This window comes from Drosophila obscura, unplaced genomic scaffold (assembly GCF_018151105.1).
Source record: "Drosophila obscura isolate BZ-5 IFL unplaced genomic scaffold, ASM1815110v1 contig_75, whole genome shotgun sequence".
Taxonomy (NCBI): Eukaryota; Metazoa; Arthropoda; class Insecta; order Diptera; family Drosophilidae; genus Drosophila; species Drosophila obscura.
In genome coordinates, this window is record NW_024542867.1 from 1 (window position 1) to 20,208 (window position 20,208).

Below are 20,208 nucleotides of genomic sequence, written 5' to 3' on the forward strand. Positions count from 1 at the left end.
CACGATCACGCACAGGTGTAGAAAGCTGCCATTGCCTTTTTCTTCCTTTCCTCCGTGTTTCTCTTCCAGGAGAGTTTGGAGTCAAGGATGACACCAAGATACTTGGCTTCGCTCGATAGCTTCGAGTGTCGTTCCACCGATTGCTGGTAGTTTGAAACTCGGTATCTTATATCTTCGTGAGAACAGCACCAGTTCTGTTTTTGAGGATTGACCCCCAAACCGTTCTGGTGTGCCCAGCTGGCGGTAGTGCCCAGTGCAGATTCCAGAAGGTCACTGATTGTGGGCAGAAATTTACCCGTTACCAGTATTACTAAATCGTCTGCATAGGCCGTAACCTTATATCCGCTCCTCCCCAGCTGAAGAAGGAGGTCGTTGAGGACCAGGTTCCACAGTAGAGGGGATATAACTCCCCCTTGCGGAGTACCTCGTGTGACCGTCTTTCTTGACGAGGAGGAGCCTAGATTGGCGCTTATCGTTCTGCTTCTGAGAACGCTGTCTAGCCATCCGGTTACCGTCGGGTGTGTGCCAATCTTGGCCAGTGCGGCCGTTATTGACTCGATCCTGACGTTGTTGAAGACCCTTCTATATCTAGAAAGGCCGCCAAGGCATATTCCTTATAGCTTAGACTCTTTTCGATATGCCCAACAACTTCGTGTAGTGCGGTCTCAACTGATCTACCTTTGAGGTAGGCGTGCTGAGCTCCACTGAACACTTGTTTGTCTAGCTTGGTTCTTATATATAGATCCATCAGTCGCTCCATCGTTTTAAGCAAAAATGACGACAGACTGATGGGTCTGTAGTCCTTTGGGGAGATGTGGTTTATCTTCCCGGCCTTGGGGATGAAGACCACTCTCACCTCCCTCCACCCATGGGGGACGTACCCAGTTAGGAGGCATCCTTCGAATATTTTCTTCAGCCATGGTAGTAGGTGCAGGCAAGTTGCTTGCAGCATGGCTGGTCGGATATCATCCGGTCCCGGTGACTTGTAGGGACTGAATGATTTAATGGCCCAGATAATCTTGTCTGGTGCCATTATATTTCGTATGAGATCCTCGAGTTCCTCTCCTGGATGATCCTCAGTGTCGTTGGTGGCGTTGGATTCGTCACCGGTGACATCTGAGCAACCCGGGAAGTGAGTACTCATGAGGAGCTCCAGGGATTCTTGGCTGCTCTCTGCGAAGGTACCGTCCTGGCTGCGGAGCAGGCCTGGTGTGGTGGGTGCCTTCGACAGTACGCGTCGAAGCCTTGAGGCCTCAGTGGTACCATCTATGGCATCGCAGAAGGCTGCCCATGATTCTCTTTTCGCCCTCCTACAGGTGTTTTTGTAGGTATTGAAGCTGCGGCGATACTCGTCCCAACTTTCCTGTGTGTTTGTCACTTTTGCTTTATTGAAGAGTTTCCTCGATTCCTTTATGACTTCGCTCAACTCCCGTGTCCACCACGGGTTGTGATTGGACTTTGGGGGTCGGCTGATCGGGCAGGATTTGAGAAACGCCATCTGTAGAGCATTAGTGACGGTCTGCGTAGCTTTCTCTAGTGCTTCCGTTTGAATTATGTCCCCTTCCGGTGGGTTAGGCAGCACCTTCTGTACGGTTGCGGAGAAGCGGTTCCAGTCTGTCCGCTTGGGGTTGCGGTAGGCCTTGGGCCTCTCCTTGTTCCATTTGATGCTGTACACTATCCTGTAGTGGTCCGAAAAGGAACACTCACTGGACACGTGCCAGTCATCGATGGTAAGGGAGTCGCTATTCGAGGCCAGTGTTATATCTATAACCTCTGCACGGTTCCTGTTGCGGAAGGTGGGGTGGTCTCCCCGGTTGCACACAACAAGATTTGTGGACAGAATGTACTCGAACAGCGACTCTCCTCTGGAATTTGTGCCCGTACTTCCCCAGAGGGAGTGATGGGCATTCGCGTCACAGCCTAAGACAATATCAAGTCCCTCCCTCCGCGCTTGGTGGATCAGGGCCCTGACATCCTCCGAGGGTTGGTCTTCCTCTTCGTACGGCAGGTATGCAGAGGCTAGGTATAGGTTTTTCCCGTCCTCCCTCTCACATAGTGCCACCGTTAGGTCCGGAGTGCTGTACCTGGAAGAAAACAGAACATTAAGCTCGTTCCTTACCACGATACAGGTTCTTGGCTTACCCGCGGGGTGTGGCGTGAGAAGGCGGTATCCGCGACCGTTCAGTCCCCGAACCCTTTCACTTACGATCCAGGGCTCTTGGATGAGGGCCACGTCCACCGCCTTCTCCTCCATAAACCGCAGCAGGTCCGCCGATGGTACACTTGAGTGATGCAGATTAATCTGCACCACCTTCATGCTGTTCAGCGGACCTGGGGTGTCGCGGTACTGCTACCGCCAGGGTGCCCATACCAAAGGATATGCGGCAGTCCGTTGCAAGGAGTTTGGCCAGGCTTTCTTGACCAATGCTGATCCAGAGTTCCTTGCCGTTCCCCTTGTCTCGCGCTATCGCTCTTGTGATGGTCCAGTCCGATGTCTCCAGGATCCGGTTCTGTGCCTTGATCAGAACGAGTGTGTCCTCATCCGCCTTAATCGGGGGAGGAATCCACACCTTCATGATCGTTCTCCTGGGAATCTGATCCGTCGGGACCACGCGGAGTGCCGCTCCTGGCCAAAGTTCACCAAAACCTTGGACCGTGGTTTTGAGAAACTCAAGAGTTTCTGCATTGCCACAGGCCACTGCTTTGGCTCCCTTATACCACTTGATACCCTTGAACTCGCAGACAAACGGGTTATCTGCGCGCACAATGGCATCCTTCATGGCGGTCAGGATCTCCGATTCTGCCTTCAGCCAATTTACGTCCGATATCTTCCCCTCTGGGTGACTTTGGTCGATAATGGCTACCTGCAGCTCGGCTGGCGATCCTAGGCTGGCCAGAATGTCCTCTGGTTTCGCCTTCTTCGACTCGGAAGCTTTTGTGGAGTCGTCCGTTCTTGGCTCTCGACCAGTCGGTTCCACCGGTGCCTTCTGTACAGAGGGCGTTGGTGGTGCCTTGGCACTCGCCGTGTTCTGCGTCAGAGGTGTGGTCTTCCCCCTCTGCTTCCCGGACAACTTTTTCCCCTTTCTCCCTCGCGCGTTCGCAGACGATGACGTTGAGGGTTGGTCCACCTTCGTCTTCGTGCCAGCTGATGCTGACGCTGAAGTCGACGGTTTGGGGTCCTCAGTCACCGCCGCGTGTGCGCTTGGGGGGGCTTTGTCTCCGTTGGTAGGAGCGACTCCGTTAAGCCGCTCGTACCTCCGCACGTTTTGCTCGTGCTTCTTCTTGAGGCTCCTTTCCCTCGCCGTCAGCGTATCGGGGGGTCTTTGGCTAATACCACGGAGGTATTTTGCCGATGCCCTGTATCCCGACAGCCGTTTGCGTAGGGTCTCAGCCTCCGTCTTCTCATCCGTCACAGGTAGTGGACCCGAGTCGACCTGGATATTGGGAGCCGTGACTTGTGGCTCCGCCTTCTGCGGCTCCTCGTTGTATCCGAGTCGAGAGAAGGCGGTAGCCAACTCTGCCTCTGACACTGAGGGACCAGTGAAGACGAAGCTTCCGTCTGTGGTTCCCGGTTCCAGATCCTCTATCGTCCCTTTCTGCCTGCGGATCCTTCTGTTGCTTGTGGCATTACACGATTTGGCAGCCAAGCACTCCACTGCCATCTCGGGTTTCCTGCAGTCACAGGATATCGACGCCGGGGGGCCTGCGCTCGCACCCCCAATCACCGCCGGTACTGGGTCTCCGACTCCCTGCACCTTAACTGGTTCTTCGTTACTGGACATTCCCCCATAACGGATGCGTTTTATCCCTACCGCCAGGGTGAACTACTTTTAGCTTCGGCGCTCCCCCAAGACCTGCCTGGCTTGGGTGGCCCTTCTGGCAGCATTACGCTACCGCCAGTAAAGCTCTTGGGTTCCTTACGCTTACTAAGCCCCCTCATCGCGGCAAGATGGTAGTTCTCCGAGGGGGAATGCTTGCGTTAGTAATTTAGAAATAATCCAGAGAGCTCAATCGAAGATACTAAGAACTATCACTGGGGCACCATGGTACATACGGAATGAAAATGAGACCTCCCCACCCAGCAATAATACTTAGCTAGAGACGTACTCTAAGTAATTAAGTGTAATTAATTAAATAAATATATTAGGCTAAGATTTGTATACTTGTCGTATGTCTCTAATAGGGAAGATTCGATAAATAAAATCCCGCCTGATCGTTATCGCCTCGGTTTAACTGTACTTACAACAATTTTGGCTCATCCAACGAGAACACTCGCTCTCTGAGTCACTCGTCACCGTCAGCCGACCTAGCGTGTGAACCACGCATAATCGAGATCGAGGAAGTGACTCACATACTGCGCAGATAGTGCGCTGAGAGCGGGGTCTGCCAAGGGGAACAATGGAAAGTGAATCCAGAGCTCCCTCTCCTTGCGTGGAGCATAGAAAATTGAACAACTCATTCGGCAACAATCAGATAAGGCTCGGCCGGGCTGGATTTGGTTGAGTTACTATAGAGAAGAATGTCAGAATTTGCAGGCCCTGACTGATGAGATACTGAACTGTCGCAGCTAGCTCCGGGCATTGAGCTGGGACGCCTCCTGCGCCGCTTGTGGGGCAAACGCTCCCAAGATGAAGTTTGGAAAAACCTTTGAGACGCATCTGACCATCGAATGGCGACAGCAGTACATGCGATATACGGTGAGCGGCAGTTCAAATTCAATGGGGAACCCAACCCAACCCAATCGAATCTGAATCCCCCAATTCCCATTGCCGTACAACTGCAGGATCTGAAGGCAATGATCAGGCAGGGTGTGGACGGAGGCCGCATCTCGGACCCATCGCACGAATACGGCGTCGAGAGCTACTACAAGGCCTTCGAGGAGGCCTTCTTCACCGAGTGCCACAACGAGCTGGATCGCGTCAACAACTTCTTCATGGAGAAGCTGGCGGAGGCGCGTCGTAAGCATGCTACCCTCAAGCTGCAGCTGCTCGCCTCCGCCCGGGTGCCCGGGCATACGTCCAGTGCCATATCACTGAACTCACAGCGAACAGCAGCGGCGGAGCAGCATACGCGGCCGGATCCGGTCAATACATCGGGCAGCCGTAAGGTGATGACCCAGCGGCAGCTGCGCACCGCCTACAGCGAGTTCTATCTCAGCCTGGTGCTGCTCCAGAATTTTCAGTCGCTCAACGAGACGGGCTTCCGCAAGATCTGCAAGAAGTACGACAAGTATCTGAAGTCCAACTCCGGCGCAGACTGGTTCGAGCGGCACATAGCGCAGGCGCCCTTCACCGATCAGCGATCGCTGCTGCGCATGGTCATGGAGGTGGAGGATCTGTACACGTTTTATCTGGCGGCGGGCGATCGCTCAAAGGCGATGAACAAGCTGCGTGTGCCACCCCTGGGCCAGCCGACGCCCGCCCAGATGGTCTTTCGGGGTGGCTTCGCGCTCGGCATGTTCGTGATGCTTTTCATTGCGACTGCGATCAGCTGTAGGTCACTATGTGACACCTCTCTCTCTGTCCCACTCTCTCTCAATCACAATCTGTATCTGTAGACTGGAGGCGGCCGCCGTCGCAGGCAAACCTTTTGGCCTTTATGAGCCTGTACCGGGGACCCTTCACCTGGGTCATCTTCAACTTCTTTATGGCCGCCAATGTGACGGGGTGGCAGCGGTCGGGCGTCAACCATGTGCTGATATTCGACATTGATCCGCGCAGCCATCTGCAGCCGGCCACCTTCCTGGAGATCGCCTGCACCTTCGGCATACTGTGGACGCTCTCGATGCTCGGCTTCCTCTACCACGTACCGTTGCATGTGCACGATCCGTTCATCTTTCCGCTGGCGCTGATCCTCATCATGCTGCTGCTCCTGGTGATACCGCTGCCGATCATGAACTGGCCGGCACGCTGGTGGACGATGCGACTGCTGGGCCGGGTGATGACGGCGCCGCTGCACTACGTGGGCTTCGCCGACTTCTGGATGGGCGATCAGCTGAACTCGCTGGTCACCTGCCTCGTCGATCACTACTACATTGTGCGCTTCTACACCACCTACTGGCTGCGGGAGGGGGCGGTGCCGCCGTACCTCACCGCCGATCTGATGGTGCCGTTCATGAGCTGCCTGCCCTCCTGGTTTCGGCTGGCGCAGTGCCTGCGCCGATTCCGGGACAGCGGCTCCAAGTCCGTCACCTATCTGCTCAATTCCGGGAAGTACTCGACGACATTCTTCGTGGTGCTCTTCTCCACGCTGCGCAATCGTACGGATGGTGCGAGCCTCATCCCCCACCCACGATCCACCACAGATTCCCACTCACGTTTCCCCCATTCTCCCCTCGCCACCCTTCCATAGATCGGTATGCGCACACGTTCGCCAATCCGTACACGTGGCTGTTGCTGGCCGCCTCCATTGTGTCCACCGTGTACTGCTATTTGTGGGATGTGATCAAGGACTTTGGCCTGTTCCGCATCCGCAAGGGGGAGCACATCTTCCTGCGCGAGCATCTCGTCTATCCGCAGTCCTTCTACTACTTTGTCATCGTCGAGAATCTGCTGCTGCGCTGGTTCTGGGTGATCGAGTTCACGTTCTACTACCACAACCTGATGACGCCCTACAATGCCAGAACTCTGGCCAGTCTCCTGGAGATAACGCGGTGAGTGAGGGCGGCTCTTCCCACTGTACAACACTATACCCTGCCATGTCGATCCATCCAGCAGGCGCTTCATCTGGAACTACGTGCGATTGGAGAACGAGCATCTGTACAACTGCGGCAAGTTTCGTGCCACCAGGGACATCCATCTGGCGGCGCTCAATCCGCGGCAGGAGCGCATGCTCGAGGACATGATGGACGAGTCGGATGGGGTGACCAATCGCAGGCGCAAGCCGGACGAGCGCACGCGACTCGGCAAGGAGTACTTCTAGGTTATGGCTATGTGCCCACAGCTGCCACAGATCTGAGCTTGCCACTCACTGTCATGCCATCTCTCGCTCTCTCCTGCTCACTCTCACAGTCGCAGCTGTGTCCGTTAATGCTAATGGCCCTCTGCATCTGCGTCATCATCTTTTTTTTTTTTTTGATATTATGTTAATTTTAACCGTGATTAGTTGAAAGATGTATTATTTATTTATTATTTTGTTAGTAAATGGTATGCGATGCGTATGAATTCAGCAATGTATTTGTAAGATGCGATAGGTTATTTTTCAAAGAAACGATATATCATGACTTCGATATCTATCGTGGCAGATGGTCGTGTTCTACTTCGCTCCTACAACAAAGTTTTATTTTCGACGCTGAATTGAAACTGTGTTGTAAACTGACCGTGTTATCTGTCCACTACCTGTGCTCGTTTAGTTAGCGTATTTTTGTGTTTTAATTTCATATTTAAAGTCAATCGCTCTTTTTCTTTTCTTCCGTGCATTCGTATTCACAGCTTTGTTGTTGTTGTTGACGTTTGCTCGATGCACTCTCTCTGAGCCGCTCTTCACTCCGTTCTATCTCCGTTCTTAGCGTTTCTTCATATATTCTTGCACTGACGCTCTCAGTTACGTCGCCTCTCCGTGCCTTCCAAAGCTCTGTGTTTATTTCGTCTCTCTGTGTTTATCTCATTTCTCTGTGCTTAAGCTTTGATTGCTAACTCCGCTTCGAGCGGCCACCGTAGAACGCTTATGGTTGTTTTTGCGATCTTTGTTTTTGTTTGTGCGTTTATCTGAGTGTTCGAGCGTGTGAGACAGCTTTACCATAAACACCGACTTGATTGCTACCTTTTCCCCACCTATTTTCCTTTTTCTTTCGGTCTACACTCTTATAATGAGTACTTGCTGTGCCAAAAAGGGCCGCTCGGTAGCCGTAAAGCAAATTTTCACCTACTGCTGGCTGTGTGACAACATGGCTCATACGGTATGCCCTGACCTCGGCCAAATTGGTGGACGCGTGGTCGACTTAATTAGGTCTCGCTGTGGCCCTAACTGGACTTGCTGGGACTGAAGGCAGATTGAAAGCGACATGCGAGTTTTTATGAGACAAACTCATAATGAATTTGCGGCCGTCAACTCTGGTCCGCCGGTTCTATACAATCCCTCTTTCTATCCTAACTGCTGTCGCCCCACTAAAATCTATTTTCGTTTCTCGACTGATGGCATCGGCTACGGATGTCCTGGTCAGGGACTTTATCTTTTCTAAGCTTGACATTGATGATTATTCAGATCTTGTTGTCACTAAATTTAACTTTAAAGTTAAACGCAACATATCTTCCTTCAAAATACTCGTTCCTGACAAACATGTCAGTAGTGTGCTCGACCCCTCTTTCTGGCCTGAACATACTATCTGTCATGTGTTTATTAATCGTTCCTCTAGCCCGAAAAGACGAGTGGGTGTCCTTCCAACTTCATCTCCGACTGCTTTAACTTCTGTCCGTCCAACTCCATCTCCGGCAACTTTACCCCCGGCCTCAAAAAACTAATTTCGGCTCTTTCCCTTAAGATAACCTATCAGAATGCTCGTGGCTTGGGCAGTAAGCTTAACAAGCTATATACTGACAGTGCATCTTTTGAGACTGATGTAATCGCTTTTTCCGAAACCTGGCTCAACTCCTCTATTTATGACTCCGAGATTCTCATTGACAAATTTAACATATATAGGTATGATAGCCATCTCGTGGCGGCGGAGTCCTGATTGCTGTTCGTTCGACCATAGCTTCCCAAATCGTTCACGTCGAAGGGCTTAATAACATTAAAATTATTGTTGTTAAGCTTTGCTGGCCCTCTTCTAAGCTCTTTATATCCTGCTCTTACATTCCGCCGTCCTCCGAATTCTCCACTTATATGCATCACGTTTCCCATCTTCAGTCTATTGCGTCCCAACTTAACGACTCTGATCGTCTTATAGTCCTTGGAGACTTTAATCTACCTAATATATCATGGTGTCCTTCTGTTGACTCTAACCTGATGTTCCCATCTATTCAGCATGATTTTGTTGATTCATTGTCGGATACATCGCTGGGTCAGGTCAAGGCTATATCCAATAACTTGGGTAGACTTCTCGATCTCGTGTTTTCTTCCGACATATCGAATACCATGGTCTGCAGAGGGTCTCCTCTATCTTTCCCAGAAGATCCTTATCATCCCACACTTGAAATTTCCGTGCAGTTGCCCTCCTCTGATCCCATCAAAACTCCCGTTAAGCCACCGTCTATTTTTTTCTTCAGGAAAGCAGATTTTACGTGCCTGAATCTTGCACTTGTGACGCCAAGCCCAGCAGCACCAAGCGTCACAATAACAGCAGCATAGTCCTCATTATCATTTCATTGCAGTTAGCATTTCTAAACATTTACCTAGATACATAAGAGAAAAATCCATGAACATATATAAACATATAAACATTTACCTAGATACATAAGAGAAAAAATCCATGAAGATTTAGTTAATTAAACAAAAAACAAAACAAAAAAAGGATCTCACGACTTTTAAATCTACGCGCCAACAATGGGACCAGCGATCCTAACAAACGGCCACACTCCAACATTCAAATCCGCGCGCCAACAGTGTGACCAGCGATAATCACAAACGGCCACACTCCAGCATTCAAATCCACGCGCCAACAGTGGTCCCAGCCCTCAGAACCAAACGGCCACACTAGCAGCTGATCGTGACAACGCGCTAGTGCCAAAGAAGGGAGCCAACAGCTGACTTTTGGCAATAAAAGCAGCCACGCCAGAGCCATCAGGACCAATCCATTCTTGGACTGCCAAGGGTTGATTCGCTCCCCAAGGCTTTTGGTAATCATTGATTGCTGTGGTTCTCAGAGCGTACGATTCCTCTAGAACCCAACTCTCCTTGCTATACACCGTCCATTCATTTGGAATGCATTGATCACCGTGTTAGAGCGTACGATTCCTCTACCCGGTAATCTTTGCTGTTTTCTTCGGATTCCTCGTCAGAGTGCATTGCAGAGTGCAGAGCGCATTTTCCTCTGTCTCCCCAAAATTATCCTCGGAGCGCATTGTCCTCCGCAACGCCTTCTCTCTCGGAGCGCATTATCCTCCGCAACGCACACTTCTCCTCGGAGAGCATTGTCCTCCGCAACGCCTTCTCTCTCGGAGCGCATTATCCTCCGCAACGAACACGTCTCACGGAGCGCATTATCCTCCACAACGAACACGTCTCTCGGAGCGCATTATCCTCCGCAACTCCGCTCCCTCGGAGCGCACTATCCTCCACGGCCGATCCTCACCAGGTCCGACCTGCACGCTGCGAGTAGCCACGTGCGGCCCTGACGACCCTGAAGGAAGACCTCGAGACCGAGCCAGGGATCCTCCAGAGAACCATATTCGACTCTGTATTCTTAAGTCAATAAAAATAACCACCTACTTTTGTCCTCTCACTTGTGTCGCCTTATTCTTGAACCAGGAGAACTTCTCTTTCAGCTACCACATCCAGAGATCAAATAAATTTCTGTGAACCCCGGCGCGGCGAGCATACCCCGGCCGAAGTGCCGTCACAGTGGCGCCCGAGCAGGTTGTGGTAGCATAGAATTGGGATCTCATTGATGGTCAAGATGGCAAGAGTGTGGATTAATCAGGCAACAAAAGCGGAACTGATCAATTACTGCGAGGACTTTGGGCTGGAAAAGACTGAAGGGATAGAAATATTGCGGAAGCAACTCTTGCAACTCGCAGAAAGGAAGGATCTAAGCAAGGAAGTCATGGAAAGGCTGGAACAGCTCGGAACAACCCAAACGAGAGGCAGGAGCCCAAAACAACAATCACCAAGACCACAAACCAAACCAACGATGGAGGAACCACAAGGAGAGCGAAAAACAACCAAGAAAAAACCACTATTTCCGAAACAGATTCGGAAAGGATCACCAGGGGCAGTAGCCATAATCGACAAGATACGAAAATGGGACCTCACATTCGCAGGGAATGGAGAGCTGCTAGAATTCCTCAGCCGAATGGAGGAATTAGCAGATACATATGGGATCGAAGCGGATCATATGGTATTCGCAATGCCAGGTGGCACACAAAACCAGGCCCCGTCACGACATGGGAGGACGTGAAAAGCCAGCTGAAGGAAAACTTCATGTCACCCCAATATCACGAAGAACTAGGGAAACTCGTATCGGAACGAAAACAAGCAGAAACGGAGACCATACGAGAATTCGTGCAGGACATGAGGAAGTTAATGAGATTCGGGACCTACACCGAGAGCGAAAAACTGGACATGGTTTACCGAAATTGTAGGCTGCCGATAAAGCTCTACGTGAAAAGGAGAGAATTCCAAACGCTATCGGAATAGATCATCACAGCGGAGGAATTTGAGAAACTAGAAAGGGAGGCAGGCCTGTCAAAAACAACAAATGCGCAGTAGTATAATCAGACACCCTGGCAACGACCACAATGGAGACAATCAAAATGTCACCGATGCGGACAAATAGGACACGAAGCCAGAGGATGCACCAGGGAGCCAGTATTGTACTGTTGGACCTGCAATAGAGCAGGTGTACGGACGATAGACTGCTGCAGGAAACCACAGGAAAACGCACAGGGCCCGGGACAATCCCGCGAAACACCCGGAGCCCAAAACACGCAAAGCGGAACACCCCAGACTTAAATACGAAGACAACCAACTCGTTGGGATAGCCAAGATTGGCGGGAAGAGGATGGAAGTAGAAGAGCTACGAGAAGTATCTTGAGCGAAAATACGGCAAGAATGCTGCATAAAAACGGGAAGGAAGAAAAAGAAGAGAGATTGATCAGACTGGCAGACGGTAGCACACAGAAAACCACGCGGAAGTTCCTAGCCGAGGTAGAGCTAGGGGGCCAGGAAACGACATTATCATTTCTTATAATGGATGGGCTACCGGACACTCCACTACTCGGAATGGACTTTTTAAGAGACGCAGGAACAGTCATTACATGCGGGACCAGTACAGTGGTGATCGGTGGAAGGGAAATAAATCAAAGACCCGAAGAGAGAGCAAGGAACTCACATCCAGAACCAACGGATAGAGAAATCGAACAATGGATAACGACAGAAGTACAGAAATTCGACAGCCTCGAAGGAATAAGCAACATAACAACTCATAGAATATTCCTAAAAGACGATAGACCAATCAAGCAGCGGTACTATCCAAGGAACCCAGCGCAAATGGAAATCATCAACAAAGAGATAAACGAGCTAAAACGCCAGAACCTGATTGAACCGTCACGAAGCCAATACAGCTCACCGATAGTTTTGGTAAAAAAGAAGTCGGGAGAGTGGAGACTCTGCATCGACTACAGACTGCTAAATGAAAAAACCGAGAAGGACGCATACCCCGTACCCCGGATGGACTTCATACTAAACCAACTCAGAGAGGCGAAATTCATTAGCACGCTGGATCTAATATCAGGATACTGGCAAATTCCGATGGAGAGGCAGAGCCGACAGTACACAGCCTTCACAGCCCCCGGGCGAGGCTTGTACCAATGGAAGGTAATGCCATTCGGACTAACCACAGCACCAGCAACGTTCCAAAGGGCATCAGATTCCGTCATCGGATTAGACATGGAACCATTCGCCTTCGCATACCTGGACGATATAATCGTAATCGGGCGAACAAAAGCAGAGCACATGCAGAAACTCCAGGAGGTATTGGATCGCTTAAGGAAAGCGAATCTACGCATCAACGCAGCAAAATGACACTTCTTCCAACAGAAGTTAAAATATCTAGAACACATGGTGAGCTAGGAAGGAATACACACAGACCCGGACAAAGTAGCAGCCATAAAGGAACTGGTTGCACCAACGACACTAAAGCAACTACACAGTTTCCTAGGGCTAGCATCATGGTACCGAAGGTTCGTACCAACCTTCACAGAAAGGGCGAAGCCACTGCAAGACCTTCTGAAAAAAGGGCAGCGATTCGCATGGGGAGAAGCCCAGGACAGCGCGTTCTACGATCTTAAACATTGTCTGACGGAGGCACCCATCCTGACCTGCCCAGATTTCAGGAAAACATTCATCTTGCAAACAGACGCAAGCGACTGCGGATTAGGAGCCGTGTTGACGCAGGAGGATGCAGACGGGGAACATGTAATTAGGTACGCAAACCGCAAGCTAAAAAATGAAGAAACGAAGTACTCTGCCACAGAAAAGGAGTGCCTCGCCATCTACTGGGGAATACATAAAATGAGAATGTACCTCGAAGGCTACCAGTTCGTGGTGATAGCAGACCACTTAGCCCTAAAATGGTTAAATTCCATCGAAAGTCCATCCGGCCGAGTAGCAAGATGGGCGTTGGGATTACAACCATTTACATTCGAAATTCGGTATCGAAAGGGAAAGCTAAACGCAGTGGCGGACGGATTATTCCGCTCACCACGCGAAGAAGTACGAATCACGGAAATAGTAGTGTTTGAGATGCCAAGCTTTTTTGGCACCTATATTTATCCAAATCAGTTAAAGACTTTGATTTAAACGTTATAATGTTTATTTATACCGGCGGCTAGCTGAAGCCAATTGCTCGCTCTTTTGCCCAGCCAGATAAATGTTCACAAGCGGGGGTTCAGTATGCAACCTATGCGGCGAGAGATTAGCATGGAACTCCTTGGGCCACGACGGCCGATCAATGCAAGAGCCGACGCAGCAGGTGCAGAGCGCCCTTTAACAGGGAGAGCGCAGCAGCACTGCCGAACGCTGGGGACATACATAAGCTTAGGTTTCGATACTCTTATACAACTAGTTACAGCTACATTTAATATTATGATAGACGCTTAAGTAGCCGCTGGCCCGAACATACTCCCCCCGTTGGAAGCTCGCCTTTCAACTGGCTTCTCAAGGGGCAGCAAACACAGCCGAGTAACGGCCCTCCTGATGGTTCCTGAAGCCGTCTTCAAATCAGCCACGCGGCCTACTCCATCCTTGCCTTTGACGACGTCGACCACTCTAGCCAGTGGCCAACGTATTGGAGGAAGATTCTCATCCTTCACCAAGACGACATCGTTGACGCAGAGGTTTTTCGCAGGCGTACGCCACTTCGAGCGCTCTTGCAAAAGAGTCAGATACTCTTCGCGCCAACGCCTCCAGAATGTCTGCTGCAGATGAGTGACCCGCTGCCAACCATCCAGACGGTTGTAGTTGAGCTTCGTTAGGTCAGGCTCGAGAATTGACTGATGCGGGCCTCCCAAAAGCAGATGAGCAGGCGTCAACACATCCAAGTCATCAGGATTTTCTGAAAGCGAGAGCAAAGGGCGAGAATTAACAATTGCCGCGATCTGGCAGATCAAGGTGCGGAGCTCGTCGAAGCTAAAGATGGATGGCCCAACTGAGCGGTACAGGTGATACTTTGCGGACTTCACGGCCGCTTCCCACAATCCGCCAAAGTGCGGAGAGCGCGGGGGGATGAAATGCCAGCCGATGGTGTCAGCCAAGCAGGATTCATCGACTTCTTTCATGTGCGAGTCGCTCAGGAAAAGCTTCTTCAGCTCCAGAAGCTCATTCTTAGCGCCAACGAAATTTGTACATTGTCCGACCAAATATGGCTTGGCCTTCCTCGAGTGGACGTAAAACGTTTCAGTGCGCCTAGGAACGATGCGGTGGTCAGATCTTTAACAAGCTCCATGTGTATGGCCTTAGATGTGAAGCAAATAAACACGCTTATGTAGCACTTGATCGGAGGCCTCGTGCGGATTTCTGATCGGTAGAAAAAGGGTCCACAATAGTCCACTCCAGTTACTTCGAAGGCCCGCGATCCTTCCAGACGCTCCTTAGGCAAGTCCCCCATAATGTGCTCAACCATGCGCGGCCTCGTTCTGAAGCATCTTACACACTTGCTAACCGCTTTCGAGACGGCTTTGATTCCTCCAATAGGCCAATATTCTAATCGAATTTTAGCAAGCAAGGCGCGAGGTCCGGCATGGAGGTTCCGTTGATGATAATAGCTTATCATTGCAGATGTTACGGGATGTCCCTTGGGCAAAATAAGCGGGTGCTGAGCATTAAACGGGAGCGATGAGTTGCCGAGACGACCTCCAACTCGAAGTAAACCCGACGGATCGATGAACGGAGATAGCGAACTGATGGAGCTAGACTTCCTGACTTGCCCATTGCGTCTAATCTCCTTTATGTCCGACCACAAACTTGCCAGCTGAACGTGTCGAACAAGAAGATGCGTTCCTTGCTGTATGTCAGAAACCGTGAGTCCAGGATGCCTAAGACGATGAACGAATTTATGCATGTAGGCGAATGTGCGCTGCATGCCAAAGAAAGAATTAGCAAATTTGCATCCGGACGTGAGATCGGCATGTGGAGACGCGATCAGCAATACACGCTTGCGAAGCTCAATGGTCGGAGTTTCAGAAACGGCAGATACAGGCCACTCATCCTTAGAACCTAACAAAAACGAGGGGGCCGTGAAACCACAGCTCTGACTGGATGAGGTAGCAGGGAAGCGAGCCTCTGGAGAGCATATCAGCGGGATTCAACAATGTGGGAACATAGCGCCATTCCATGCCTTGCGTCAACTCCTGAATTGTTGCCACTCGATTTGCCACGAAAACCTGAAATTTGGCTGGCTCATCCCGAATCCAAGATAACGCCGTAGACGAATCCGACCAGCAGTAAAACTGACCTGGGAAAATTCCCGTCTCCTTTAAGTTGCGCATAACCTTCGCAAGCAAATGGGCTCCACTCAATTCCAGCTTTGGAATCGACAATGATTTTAGTGGCGCCACTCGAGACTTTGAGCACAAAACATTGCTCGACGACTCCCCTTGCCTGGACACGACATATATGCAAGCACCATATGCTTCCATGCTGGCATCACAAAATCCATGAACCTCTACAATTGTGCCGGAATTATGGACAACGCGAGGAAAGGAAATGCGAGAGATGCTTGCCAAACTGTTTCTCAGGTCAATCCAAGTTGAGTGCAGCGCTGTCGGTAGGCTTTCATCCCAGTCCAAATGTTCTCTCCAAAGCTGCTGAAGAAAGATCTTGCACCTGACAATAACAGGATTAATCAATCCAAGAGGGTCGTAGAAACGCGCAATAGTTGACAAAACCGACCGCTTGGAGGGCCTTGAATTCGAGTCCAGCGCGGACAAGGCAAACAGCAGCTGATCCGACGCAGGGTACCAAGCTAAACGAAGAGTTTTGGTAATGTCGCTTCCATCATGAAACCGTAGAAATTTCTCCACGTCGTCCTCCGGAATTCCATCAAGCACCTCCTTGTTACTCGAGCACCATTTTCTAAGCTTAAAGTTACCGCAAGACAGTAGACTTGAAGTTTGGCGCATCTTTTCCATGACCTCTGCGACCGAGTTGCCGCCAGAGATGAGATCATCAACATAGAACTCCTGTTGCAGAGCAGCTGAGCCAAGAGGGTAGGGATTACCCTCGTCGATGGCCAGCTGGTGCATTGCGCGGACCGCTAAAAACGATGCAGCCCTCGTACCGTATGTGACGGTGTCTAATGTGTAGACCTGAACCTCGGACTGGATGGAATCTCGCCATAGGATACACTGTAGAAAATTGTCGGGCGGAGATACCTTTACGCAGCGGTACATTTTACAAATGTCACCAGTGAGAGCGACGGGATATGTGCGGAACCGGATCAGTATGTTAAACAATGCTGGCTGAATAACAGGACCTGTCATCATCACATCATTTAAGGAGCATCCAGTTGATGTAGCTGCAGAGCCATCGAAAATGACATGGAGCTTCGTCGTGGTACTATCCTCCTTTAAAACGCAGTGATGAGGCAGAAAATACTTGCAGAGGCTACGTGAGTCAGGATGGACTTTGGACATATGCTTTAAATCAGTGTACTCCTTCATAAAAGCTGAGTAACGCTCCTTGAGCGCGGGATTACGATCCAGTTTTCGCTCCAAGCTGAGAAATCGTCGATACGCCTGAGTATAGGACTCTCCCAAGTGATCAGCATCATGCTTTAAAGGCAGTCGAACAGAGTACTCCCCTGATGGCAACCGTGAAAAGTGGCTTACGAAATGCGCCTCACAATCCGCTTCTTCCTTTGTACTCAAGCTAGCCTCCGCACAATTCTCAACTTCCCAAAACATACGAAGAGTTCGATCCAACCTTGCATTCATTCTATCCTCCGAATCCGGAGAATTTTGGGTTGCCAAAAGCGACGAGCTTGTTACCCTCTGTCCACCACCAGATACGATCCACCCAAGCCGGGTCTTCTGCAGAAGAGGCAATCCATCTATGAGCTTGATTTGCCCTACGCAGAGAAGGTCATAGAATATGCTCGCGCCAATGAGGAGATCTACTCGCTGAGGATTAAAGAATGCGGGATCGGCAAGCTGAATGTTGGAGGGGAATGTTCCAATCGGCTACATTAACTGCCAGACTTGGTTGGCTATCTGTGATTGTGGGTGCGATGAGAGCAGTGAGTGTCGTCGAATAGTCCGAAGTGCGAGACTGCATGCAAATGCTGACGGTGGATCCCTCAGTGGACACGCTAGTATCGCCCAGACCAGAAACAAGGGCAGACGATTGAGTTCTCCTAAGCTGAAGCTGCTGGGCGAACCTGGAGGTAACGAGATGAAGCTGAGATCCTGAATCAAGAATAGCGCGACAAGGAACCAAAACACCAGATCGATTCTTCACCAAAACAACAGCTGTGGCCAGCAGCACAATATCGGAGTGGAGACCTTGGGCAGCAAGAGAGGTAGACGCATGAGACGGCACACTGCTGGCAGAATCCTGAACCGGCGTAATAGCTCCTGGTTGTACTGCTCGTTCTGGAGGAGAACCAGCTGCGGAGCTTTGCGCTATAGATGAGTCGAAGTGCAACAAGGTATGATGCCTCCTTCCGCAAACTCTACACTGGCCACCTGTGCATGCACGAGTCCGATGACCCGATTTTACGCAATTAAAACACAGTGACAGCTTCTTCACTTCTTTGTGACGCTGAAAAGGAGATAAATTTGTGAAGATGCTGCACGAGTATATTCCGTGGCCCGCTGAATGGCAGAAAGGGCATCCAGACGGGTCGGCGGAAGAGTTAGAGGCAACAAAGGTTTTCTTAAGGTGTGTAGACTGGCTTTTTCCCACCTGAGCGCTACCAGCGTGTGTCGCTATAGCGTATTGCACGTTCTCCATCTTCTGGCATCGCTTCTCCAGGAAATCGTAGAATTCCCCAGCTGTGGGTATCCTGTCCGATGACGCAGTCTCCTCCCATTTGGTTTGGGTCTTCTCATCTAGCTTTTGCAGCAGCATGTGGATTATTATGCATCCAGATATCTCCTCAGCACTTCCTAATGTCTGCAGGCGCGCGTATGCAAGTTGACTGCGTCCGAAAACTCCCGAAGCCTTTTAGCAGAATGCGAATCTACCTTCTTAGCCCAAGAATCTCCTTGATGTGTGCCTGGAAAACAAGTCGTTTATTATTAAAACGTCTGCTAAGTATGTCCAGAGCCACACGATAATTGGCACTGGAGAGCTCCAACGATCGAACCGAATCCAGGGCCGCATCCGAGAGACATGAGCGAAGATGTTGGAACTTCTCGATTTCACTGAGATCTGCATCCCCTTCGATGACCGAATTAAACATGGCAATAAAATCCGCATATTCCACATAGCCGCCGGAGAGCTAGGCAGCTTCAGCTTAGGAAGCCGCTGCTTGTGAGCCATGATGATGGTATGACCTCCAGAGCTATTTGGCATGCTAGTGGAATGAGCAGCTACGCGCAAATGTTCAGTTCGAGAGCCGCCAGCAGCTCGGCTTTCAAAGAAATGAAGAGCGTATCGAACGTTTCACGCAGCTCACTTCCAATCTCGTCTTCATCCAGTGATTCCAACTCATTATGGGACTTGTTGAACTCCTCACGCATTTCAGCCAACATATCGAGGCGCACATCTATATCAGCCGCACTTAAATTGTCGATTTTATTCCCCGAGAATGACTGGCCAAGACGCTGCAGCCGATCATGCAGAGACTGAACTTTACGCTTGTAAAGCCTCAGCCTTTTTTCATCCATCGCAATATTTCCGCCCGCACCTGTATTCGGCTCCTTGTCCATGCCAACCGGTGTAATGCAACGAAACAACGGAAAATGCAAGACCGCTTAAGCGACGGCGAAAGAACGGGAGCGAGAATAGAAGACACGGAAAGTCAAGGGCCGCGGCTGCAGCGGCGCAGAGCAAGAGAGAATTGGCGATTAAGCAACGGAATATTAGACGGCTGCAGTCGCACTGAACTTGCACTTTAACTGTTCTTATTTGCACAAAATGTATTTGTTGGTCGTTAAACGGCACAGCAACGAATATCTTATTCAAATTTTATAGTTTTTAAACGAAACGCGATTAAAAATTGTAGTTAAATCACGTCGGGGTCACCAATGTTTGAGATGCCAAGCTTTTTTGGCACCTATATTTATCCAAATCAGTTAAAGACTTTGATTTAAACGTTATAATGTTTATTTATACCGGCGGCTAGCTGAAGCCAATTGCTCGCTCTTTTGCCCAGCCAGATAAATGTTCACAAGCGGGGGTTCAGTATGCAACCTATGCGGCGAGAGATTAGCATAGAACTACTTGGGCCACGACGGCCGATCAATGCAAGAGCCGACGCAGCAGGTGCAGAGCGCCCTTTAACAGGGAGAGCGCAGCAGCACTGCCGAACGCTGGGGACATACATAAGCTTAGGTTTCGATACTCTTATACTAGTTACAGCTACATTTAATATTGTGATAGACGCTTAAGTAGCCGCTGGCCCGAACAAGTAGAATACGCTTGGTACGAGACAAAATGGAGGCAAGTAAAAGCAACCCCAAAACTATCAGAAGACTACACGATAAAACACAACCGCTTATACCGGCACATACCAAGCCAAACGGATGAGGACGGCCAACCCTGGAAGCTGTGCGTGCCAAAAATCATACGAACCCAACAGCGGGCCACCTAGGGATACGACGCACAAAAGTAAGGGTCCGACAACGATATTTTTGGCCAGGGATAAACAGAGATGTAACGAAATTCATCCGCGCATGTGAAAGCTGCCAAAAATTCAAGATATCGCAACAAGCAGCGGCAGGAAAAATGCTCACAAAAATCGCGGATGCCCCGTGGGAAACAATATGCGTCGATTTCGTAGGACCCCTACAGAGAACATCACACGGGAACACAGTACTCATCGTATTCATCGACAAATTTTCGAAATGGGTAGAGGTTACACCAGCGAGGAAAGCGACCGCCGATATATTC

At 50.3% G+C, this 20,208-nt stretch overlaps 2 protein-coding genes across 3 annotated transcripts; one reads left to right on the plus strand and one right to left on the minus strand.

The window, feature by feature from the left end:
- The first annotated feature begins 4,526 nt into the window (after positions 1–4,526).
- LOC121405112 (xenotropic and polytropic retrovirus receptor 1 homolog) lies at positions 4,527–7,112 on the plus strand. Of its 2 annotated transcripts, XM_041595713.1 has the most exons (5): positions 4,527–4,697; positions 4,784–5,492; positions 5,558–6,268; positions 6,352–6,652; positions 6,717–7,112. In XM_041595713.1, exons 1-5 carry the CDS (start codon positions 4,629–4,631, stop codon positions 6,919–6,921), a joined length of 1,995 nt encoding a protein of 664 aa, XP_041451647.1. In that variant the 5' UTR covers positions 4,527–4,628; the 3' UTR covers positions 6,922–7,112. The 2 variants fall into 2 exon arrangements, with proteins under 2 accessions (XP_041451647.1, XP_041451648.1); XM_041595714.1 differs by lacking the exon at positions 4,527–4,697 and having other exon boundaries at positions 5,408–5,496; positions 6,717–7,111.
- An 8,250-nt stretch (positions 7,113–15,362) lies between these two features.
- On the minus strand, positions 15,363–18,222 carry LOC121405147. The gene is made up of 2 exons (XM_041595753.1): positions 18,058–18,222; positions 15,363–16,472 (listed from the first exon to the last, which is right to left on the minus strand). The coding sequence occupies exons 1-2, from the start codon at positions 18,220–18,222 to the stop codon at positions 15,363–15,365; spliced, it is 1,275 nt and encodes a 424-aa protein (XP_041451687.1).
- Between the last annotated feature and the right edge of the window lie 1,986 nt (positions 18,223–20,208).